This window comes from Lathyrus oleraceus, chromosome 2, assembly GCF_024323335.1.
Source record: "Lathyrus oleraceus cultivar Zhongwan6 chromosome 2, CAAS_Psat_ZW6_1.0, whole genome shotgun sequence".
NCBI lineage: Eukaryota > Viridiplantae > Streptophyta > Magnoliopsida > Fabales > Fabaceae > Lathyrus > Lathyrus oleraceus.
This window is the reverse complement of record NC_066580.1, coordinates 461,373,528-461,383,501: the sequence shown is the minus strand read 5'-3', so window position 1 is coordinate 461,383,501 and position 9,974 is coordinate 461,373,528. Positions and strand designations below refer to the sequence as shown.

The window sequence follows — 9,974 nt, the reverse complement described above, 5'->3', positions numbered from 1 at the left end:
ACATTTTCACTCCAAATCTCCGTTTTTGTGTTTCATCACATCAAATGGAGCAAAAGAAGTTGTAATTTCAGATAAAGATCATTTATATCAAACCCCATTGCTCACATTAAGCTTCTTTGTAGTCTGAAAAATATTTTGTCTGGTTTATGAGAGGTTCCGGAGATATATCTCGGGAATCAGATAATAAGGTGGTACAGAAAATGTATCTCCAAAACCAATATTGATAAATGATAGGATTTTTTAGGTCCACATTTGGCTACAACTTCTATAAATTTAGGTTCTTGTTTTTTATTTTATACAAATAGAAAATGTCGTAAATGTCACAAATAAACATAATTTGAAATGTCGCAAATGTCTCCTTCTCCAACGCGACACCCGGACGAAAGTTTAAGATCAATGAGTACACCTCTTTTGTAGATTTGCAATACGAAGGACATAATCTCCTATCTTACTGAGTTAATCGGAAAATTGTGAAGCTCGAGTACCGTTCATCGTCAATTAATAACGAAGGCAAGATTGAGTTCAACAACTATGAGCTCAAGACAAATGCAGATGTAAGGACTATCTAGAATATATTTTTCTGTTTCGAAACAAAAGTTCTGATTGAGTTAGAAGCGGTAATTTTATTTACAACTTTATGGTTTCTGCTTCTCTTTCTATTTCACAATGTTACGTAGACGTATCTATGGACAAATTCTGGAGATCATTTCCTATTTTCACATGGTGCCAAAGTAATTTATAAGGTGCATTAAGAAATCCCCTTTGCACCTATCGGAATTCGAACCTCACTCAAATCTTTATGAGGAACACACTTTCAAAACTCAAACTTTCACTACTTGACCAGACACTACCTTCAACTACTTATTAGTCATTATTCTTGAAAGTACAAGTAGAGGTGAATTTAGCTGATGGTAACAGAAATCCCAGAGGGAGTGTGGAAGATTCCCCCTAATGCACAAAATCGGCCTAAAATGGGACATGCAGTACAAATGCTTGAAGCTGAAGACTCCCCTTACAAAGAGGTAACTACCAATTCTGCTTTAATTAACTCAACCTCAGTATGGTAATGGGAATAAGGAAGCACATCTGAACATGGATTAGTCCGATAATAGACTTTTGATTAAAACATACAAAAGCTTACTAATAAAAAAACATACGAAAGCAAACTAAGTCAAATCAGATTCTATACAAAAATACTCAGAATCAAATGACTCAATGTGTACAACAATACTGGTACATAAATACATATTTTCACATGATTATTAACACTGCCAAACTAGTAAAAAATTTATAAAAATGCCAAGAGAGTTGTGGCAACCAAAATTAACACAACTCGTCGCGTCATCGTTGCTGCTCTACCAATATATGCACTGCTTGTCTGATTATTTTTGGGGGATTGTTGGTTTCTATCTGGTGCAGCTTCTGCAGCAGGTGGAGGTGGAGAAATTTGAGGAACATCACATGCACCAAACGTACCATTTGCCAGAACCTATAGTAATACACAGTTAAACACACAATGCTATAAAGTTTTGTAGTAGAATCGAATGTTTCCATATTCCAATCAGTATTATATAATTGGTAGAAATCAAACCTTGCAATAGTTGATGTTGTCACATCCACAAGTGAGATGACCATTTGCTTCATCAACAGCTTCTGCTGCTCCTCCTCCATCATTTCTCTATAACACCATTATCATCATTATTGAATTATTATAAACTATTTGGCTAAGTTTAGCGTTATTAATTAACAACTTTGTGATTAATGAGTTAATCGAAATTTCAGCAAATATATATCTACCTGATAGTAATCAACAGCGATGAAATTTGGCCATCTGTTGCCGGCTGCTTTTTGGCAAGTCTTTATCATGTTAAGTAATGGAGCTGAATTATCGGCACAGGATTGAGAACGATTCGGAGTAGAACGAAAAAAGTTAACCAGAACCAATGACCTAGATTTTAAGTCAATTGGTGGTGACTCTCCACGGTTCGAACAAGAACCCTCATGCATGCCTTCATCTCCGTCTAAAATTTTCACACACATATATACAATCACTATTAAGAAAACACAGTCCACTTACTTACACTATGTCACATACGCGTGACAACGAGAAGTGCAATGCAATTACTCACAATGGTTTTCTACTACATATTTCCACTGGAAAGCAATGCCTTCAGATTTTTCCTTGGAAGCTTTCGAGGTGAATGCGATGAAGCGTTGATTCTTCTGGATCATGTCATCAACGGTAGGCCAATCTTCACCCTTTGTAGGCATCCGAGCAAGAGGAAACATGTACTTGTTTATTCCGGAAGCTTGGAAGAGCTTAGTTAGGCCTGAAGGAGATTTGACATAATCCTCGATGAAGATGGTGATTATTTCAGATGGATTTGTGTCTAGAAACGAATGCATGTCTTTAAGCGCATTTATTGCTGGTTGCTGCAGATCATAGATTGACACATGGATGTTACTAAATGAACCAAATGCACCAAAGTTTGTGCTATGTTATGTTATTAATGATTAACAAAGTACTTCTTATGTGACAATATATACAAAAGAATCCAAAACTTAGATAAAAAACACTTGATTTTTGGATCTCTTTTGCGTATATTTTGTTAGAGTGAGTAGTAGTTAATCCGATTGCAGAGTCACACACTTACAAAGGAGGTGAAGTTGAAACATTGGTTTTGAGTAGAATGACACAACCATATGGCATTTTGAAAATCATACATATCTAACATAAACCCTCGAACACCATTCTGAAATGGAAAACAAACAAACAAGAGTTTAATCAATCATATATATGATTCTAAACATAGTTATGATGATCGAATCTTACTTTAAGTTGATCAGCAATCGTGTCATCCTGGTTCATAGGAGCAATGATAATGGATCCTGTGGCCGATCTTGCCCCAGCTAAAGCAAACGAATTATGCGACGTTAACCATGAATACCGATTAAACGGTAAACCTTTCACCTTCATAATGTTATTATAAAAATAAATAACCGAAAAAATTTCAAAAAATATATTGAAACAGAACAAAACAAAAACTATAGAAATTTTTTCAACTATAATCTGGGAAAAGAAACTAACTTTGGTAGTTGGGTTTAAAGTTTGTATTCTGCTACATCTGGGTCTTGTATTCCCATTCGCAGGACATGTTTGACATGTAAGACCAACATCACATGTACCACAAGTTTCTCCGATCTGTTACCTCGTACTCGGTCAGAAAAACCAAACAAACAAAAAAAAAAAGATTGCTTGCAAATATTAGAAATTTTTAAAAAATTGATTATTCAAAACTGAAAATTACCTTGGAGCTGGATGAATAGGTGAAGAGACACAAAGCGATTAACACAAAGATATGAGTTTGTAAACTATGAATGCGAATGTCCCTAAGTAACCTCTGCAGAAAACAAAACATCCTATGAATTTAAACGACAATAATCTAATAAAGGATGATTAGAATTAGAAGAGGAATAGCATTATCCTCTTACCTTCATTGTTTTTTTGTTTGGTGAAGATAAAAAGTTTGTGACTGTTAAGAGAAAAACACTTAGTTAAGGAAGAGAAAAGCACTTGTTAAGAAAAGATTAAGGAACAAACGCACGTTACATTGACTAACACAACAACTGTCACACAACAACTACTCTCTTCTTTAGGTACATCACCTAACCCTGCTTAAATAAATAAAAAATATTAATAATGAGTATTTAAAAAACTTAAGATAAACTTGAATTAGAGAATCTGATTAAAATATATAGTTTCTTTCTTTCCTAAAAAAGTAAGTATTAAATTACATTGTGATTTCGTGGAGATGTTTGAATGAGGAAACAAAAAATGGTGAAAGTTTCTATAGTAAGGAGCGGTGAAAAATGAATACTGATGCTGACCTGATAATCCATGATGGAAATGGTGAAATTAGTAATGGTGTGAGATGGAATCGGAATCGGTGGAGATTTGAGGTTTGAATAGGAAGATGCAGCTTGACAAGGTAGCGTTTGAGAGTGAGTGTAAGTGAATTGTTGTTGATCAATGATTGCTTCTTTTATAGGGTTTGGGCCCATGTGTTACCGAGGATTGCCAAATAGTACATCATGGGCTTTAAGAGTAGTTTCATGGGCCCAAAAAATTTGTCAAATTGGAGAATTTTTTTGAGTAATTTTTTAATGCATCCTATATGTTACTTACGCATCACACGAAAATACTAAAATGTCTTTTAAATTCCGGATATGCATCTCCGGACGCATCCAATACACACACAACGTAGGTCATTCTAGTGACACCTTCAATATTGGAGATGCATCTTCGATATATCTACGTATATGCATTTACGTAATGTAGCACAATAGTAAAAGAGGCAGAAACCAAAAACTTGTAATTTTACAAAATAAATATAACATTCATAACATAAAATAAGCATTACATAGATGATTTCTGTAACACCCGAGGTCGAAGAGGACGGTGATTGGTTGTAACACCGAGGCCGAAGAGAGCGGGGGATGGTCACCCGAATTCACATTAGAATGAGAGGGATCCCGAGGTTGTACAAGTATGGGACTGCATGGTTGCAGGAAGGCTTATAATGATTGATTAATACTACTTATACCAACAAGATGCATCTTCTTTTTGGCAACCTAACAAATAAGAACTCCATAGTTAAACATGCTTAACTTGGAGTAGTATTTGAATGTGTGACATTCTGAGAAGTTTCTCAGAAAGCATGTGAGTGAGGACAAAGCATGCTGAAAAGACCCATGTTGGTTTGTGGGTTAGTCGGTAATCTTGAAAGCATTATGGGGCGTTACAATTTCAACATAAAATGCAACATTACACTTGAATATCCAGGTTGACGCTTCAATATCTTCACAATACCTTCAACCGGTCTTGAAATTGTCGCTTCCAAACCGAGTGGAACTTTTGTTTCGAAATAGAAATATGTATTTCACATAGTCATTACATCTGCATCTGTCTTGAGCTCAAATTTGTTGAATCAATCTTCCCTCCGTCGACGATGAATGGTACCCAAGCTTCGCAATTTTTCGATTGTCTCCGTAAGGTAGGAGATTATGAATTTCATATTTAATATCTGTAAGAGAGGTGTACTCATTGAGCGTAAACTTTCGCTCGAGAGTCGCACTAGAGTAGGAGACATTTGCGACATACCATATAATATTTATTTGTGACATTTGAGACATTATCAAATTGTGTGAAATAAAAAACAAGAACACCTTAATGTATATAAGTTGTAGACAAATGCAGACCATTTAAAATCTAGCATACTGAGTCCGAAGATATATCTCCAATTCCGCACCATATTATCTTATTCTGAAGATACATCTCCAGAACTTTTCCTGAATAGGCAGAAAACAAAACCTTTGAAAACAAAACTTAATTGAAGACTTTATTTGACAATTGAACAAATGTTACGGGAAAGATAAAAAAAATATATTAAAATATTAAGAAATTGAATATATTACACTTCATTAATATTGAGACACAATTACACACACTTATTTGTCTGGCTAAACAAGAAATTAAAACGAATCAAAACATTTTTCGCCAGCTAAATCTATAGGTGGTACCCCCTTTGACTTTTGTGTATTTAATTCTCTTACAATGTTGCTCAATTTATTGAACTCTTGCATCCTTTCCACAAAAATGTCTGACAAAGTCTCAACTTTTGTTGTTGAATGAGTCGTCCACTCCGGTGATGTAAGTGGTATATGACATCTCGGTTTCAAGTAAACCTGAACAAAATGCTGTGATTTTGAAAGCCACCCAATACACATAATACGATCATTTGGATTTTGAGGTGGGGCAGTATGCAGTGGGAAAAAGGTTTCCGAAAAACTGTATTGTGTAAGATCAACACACACTCTATCATACACGTGTGCTATGAGGTGATCTATTTCAAAGAAGCACATCCATTTTGCCTCCGGTGTCGGTCGACTAAGGCAAGGAACAAGAGACTCATATACTTCATTGAAGTTTTTTTTTTCTTTTCATACAGTCGTGTGTATGATTCTTTATGAGTCCTTAACTCTTGGATAAGTAGATGGCAGACAAGTAAAGTCGAAATAGCTCGATAACCGTAATTACTGCCCCCTTTAACATTGAAGATCTGCTCGATGTATTTGTGCATAAAAACCGACATCTCGTCAATAAATGGAATCTTTGGTGGAGGCGGTGTAGAATGTGGTTTGCTAATGCAATCTCCTTTGAAAACACTTTTTTAAGATTTTGAATTTGGTGAGTACGGAAAAGCTTTGTCAACATGTTCAAAATACGAAGGAGACCGTATAGTTGAATTGTCACTCGGTACAGAAAAACTTTTGTTTTTACTGGTTGAAAGGGTGGTTTCAAGTCGGTGGTTTATGGATAAGCAATCTTTCTCAATTGTTATTTGATGTAGAGTTTCATGTTGTCATCGACTTTAAAAAATCTCTCTTGTATCACTTCCCATTCGGTCAAGATAGAGATATTTTATTTACCGTCTTCCATGACACCATAATCATCATCAAACTTAAGCCTATTCCAGTGAGTGCAAACCTCATATGTTCTTATCAGGATACAAAGTTTCACCTTCTTTGCTATAACACAAGAACATGGAAGACCATGTGTTTTCACAATTGTGCATCCATACTTTGTGCTATCGGAGCCTACATTATCAACTCATTTAGCCTTGTGAAAAGTATAATTCAAACCCGCTCGAGATATGTTGCCGACCAACTGAGAATAAAGATTGTTTCCTTAAAATCTATGTTCCAAAACTGTGATGTTCCGACCAAATGATGTTTGTATCTTATTATGTTAATCATTTGGTTCACAGAGTCCTAATCTCTACACAAATCAACCTTACTACTTCCCAACCAATTCTTCAATGTAGCATGGGCAGACTCAACTCGGTTAGTTGTTGTATTTCTAAGGCGTCTAACCTAATCAGTCCAAGCACAAACAATTTTTCCCTTCACCCGGTCAAGAATTGTGCTTTCAATATATTTCAACAAATCAGGATATTTTTCACACACTTTCCTGAAATGCATAACAAAATTGACATATAATTCTTTAGTGGAAGAATTTAATATACGATTCTATGCATCCATTATTTTTTCCACAATCACACCCGCCTTCACCATTTTTCTATCTTCGGACTTCATATGTTTCGTCCCTACCGCGGATTTAACCCGACTTCTCACATTCTTTGTTATGTGATACCTACAAAATAATGCATAAGAAGTAGGAAATCTATTATGCATTCCTTTGAAGTAGTGTTTTCAACATTTTTTAAAAATAAATTCGTGTTATCATATTATTGGGAAATTTTTGAGATTTTACCAGCTTTTTGAGAAATTACACGAGTTTTTACCTAACATTTTTTGGAGTCTACGAGTTTTTAAAAGACACGTGTAAAAAGAAGCATACTTTTTACACCTATTTTTTTTAAAGTAGGTGTGAAATCATTCTTTTTCCAAAAATCCATATATTTTTGGATTTTTAAGAAGATATGTGTAAAAAAAAGCATACTAAAATCATGTTTTTTTCTTCAGAAATCTATGATTTTATACTAGATTTAAAAAGACAGTGTAAAATCATATTTTTTACATCGGATTTTCCAAAAAATCTGGTATAAAATCATAGATTTTTGAAAAAAATATGATTTTTATCGGGTTTTTTCAAATATGTTGGAAAACCACAAAACATACCGATTTTTTTTAAAAATATGATAGGGTTGATTTTTTTGCCTATTGAATATGAACTACCAATTTTTTCAAAAATCCAAAAAATTACCAAACATACGAATTTATCAAGAAAATCGGTATGCTAAATTCATTTTTAATAAATGGTAAAATGCATACCAGAATTTTAAAATAAATTACTAGATTTTTCAATTTATACTAGATTTTAACTTGTTATATCGGATTTTTCGTGCACACTTTTTTACTAAAATTTTGTCAATGATAATATGGGTATTATCGAAATTTGGGAGGAGGGTGCCAGGTTAAATTTAGGGTGACAGAAAAACTCTCGCCAAGTAGTACATCATGGACTTTAAGGGTAATTTTATTGGGCAGTTCTATTTTTTGTCAAATAAAATAAGTGGAAAAAAATATAACAGCAGTTATGAAACCCACAAACTACTTTCCTCGAAGACATTACTTTTCGCACTCTTAGTGGTGCTCACGCACCTTTGTGAAAAATAAAAAATGTTCATAGATTTCGAATATACATTTTCGGACGCACCTCCTTCCACATCTCATTCTGCACCTCATGCCAAAAATGAATACGAAAATGCATCTCTAGAAATCATCATAAAAAATCCATAACTTTATTTCTTGAAATTGATGTGTTAGTCAAACCAGAAACAAATGCAAAAAAAATAACATAATTAACATCAATTATTGCTATGACATACATTAAAAATGTAACATTACACATAATATTGTTAACATAAATCTAACATTATATTTCATCATCAAGTGATCATTGAGGATGTTTCAACATGTTTAGAATATCTTCGATCGATCTCGTGGCCTTCACATCCACCTCGATCGGACATTTTGTTTTATAACGGTAATACTCCACATAACAATTAAATCTTCATTCGTATTCACCTCAAATTTGATGAACTTTATCTTTCATTTGTTGTCAATCGAGGGTGAACGACAATAAAACTTCACAATCCATTGAATGTCTGGGTATGGCAACATATTTCTAGTGTGAATTTTAGATCGACAAGACGTATTTTTGATACTAAGTTCTTTAAAGAAATTCTCTACCTTGAAATTTCTTGAAATTGGTTGTAATTCCTCAAGTGACTTGTTTAGATCTGTAAACTTGAGAGGGCTAAGAGATTGCTAAAACTCTTAGACATATTTTTGTAATCTGTCGAGATTAGTGGATTAAGTCCTTATTGAAGGCGAAATCACTTGGTCGGGTGGACTGGAGTAGCTTTGAATTTCAAGCGAAACAGGATAAAATTTGTATGTTGTTAGTATTTATTTTTTGTGTGTGGTGTTGCAAAAGTTTTTAATTACTGTGAAAACAATTCAAACCCCCATTTCTTGTTGACCGAAAATAAGGGTGATACGAGTCTTGTGGTGTGAATGAAAAAAATCACAGAGAGGCCAATTCTTACTCCCTTCAATTACTTCTCTTTTTTTTATTATATTTATAATTATGAAAATAAGTTTTTGGTAATTAAATTAAATACAAACAACACAACTTATAATCAAACTAACAATATAATTAATTCTAATTAATTCCACCAATTATTTTGACAAAAAAAACAAAAATAAAATGATTAAAATGAATAAGAATCATACAGAAAAATATCCGGAAAAATAAAATGAATGCACCAAAATGATCTGCGCAAAATATAATTTCGTAAAACAGATAGGTTTTGATCAAATTTTGAAGTGAAAAATATTCGGTTGAAAAGGCTCAGGATGAGCAAAATGTGACCGCAAAAGGAGTAAAAAAAAAACCAGTATGATAAGTTGAACTACGCAAATCGTAGATCAATAAAACTGACGCCTTCAAGCTCGACTTTGAATTTTTTCGTTAGTTAACTTTACGTACATTTGAGAACCAGTTCAACCGATTTGTCTGTAGATCTGAAAATTTGTTCTGGTTGACATTAGGTCGACTTAGAAAGATGCATGATGCAATGAAAATGCCTGAAATGCAATTAAATAATTTTTTAAAATTTAAAACGAACTGAAAGTTGATTGAATATCAACTTTTAATGAACTGATGTGAATGCTTGGGGAAAAGTTGAGGCATAACAGTGAAAATTTAAGGTTTTACTTATAGCCGAAGCGGTTATTTTCGACCAGGAAACCACTTAACCTTTTGGGGGGAATTCCCTGTCAGAGGAGGTTGTGAAGTTGGTCGAGAAGTCCATAGAAGACCTTGGTCGAAGAAGAAGACTTAATGAAATTTGGGGTTACTAGTTGACGTGTTTCGTATTTTTATC

The 9,974-nt window shown here is 33.8% G+C and overlaps 1 protein-coding gene across 5 annotated transcripts; it reads right to left on the bottom strand.

Annotated features, from left to right (window-relative positions):
* Positions 1 to 1,167: 1,167 nt before the first annotated feature.
* LOC127120400 (PI-PLC X domain-containing protein At5g67130) lies at positions 1,168 to 4,054 on the bottom strand. Of its 5 annotated transcripts, none has more exons than XM_051050816.1 (11): positions 3,889 to 4,054; positions 3,606 to 3,672; positions 3,493 to 3,533; positions 3,309 to 3,401; positions 3,089 to 3,202; positions 2,834 to 2,971; positions 2,655 to 2,753; positions 2,130 to 2,433; positions 1,798 to 2,021; positions 1,592 to 1,678; positions 1,168 to 1,489 (listed from the first exon to the last, which is right to left on the bottom strand). In XM_051050816.1, exons 3-11 carry the CDS (start codon positions 3,496 to 3,498, stop codon positions 1,289 to 1,291), a joined length of 1,266 nt encoding a protein of 421 aa, XP_050906773.1. In that variant the 5' UTR covers positions 3,499 to 3,533; positions 3,606 to 3,672; positions 3,889 to 4,054; the 3' UTR covers positions 1,168 to 1,288. The 5 variants fall into 5 exon arrangements, with proteins under 5 accessions (XP_050906773.1, XP_050906772.1, XP_050906774.1 ...); XM_051050815.1 differs by having other exon boundaries at positions 3,611 to 3,672; XM_051050817.1 differs by having other exon boundaries at positions 3,621 to 3,672.
* Positions 4,055 to 9,974: the final 5,920 nt, after the last annotated feature.

Bases quoted from the DNA above. Each gene is read 5' to 3' on its own strand.
- LOC127120400 (XM_051050814.1), bottom strand. From the start codon at position 3,419: ATGTTTTGTTTTCTGCAGAGGTTACTTAGGGACATTCGCATTCATAGT. The intron at 2,434-2,654 runs GTAAGTGTGTGA...TATGATCTGCAG, and splicing joins GTTTCAACTTCACCTCCTTT to CAACCAGCAATAAATGCGCT. The intron at 1,679-1,797 runs GTAGATATATAT...ATGGTGTTATAG, and splicing joins TCGCTGTTGATTACTATCAG to AGAAATGATGGAGGAGGAGC.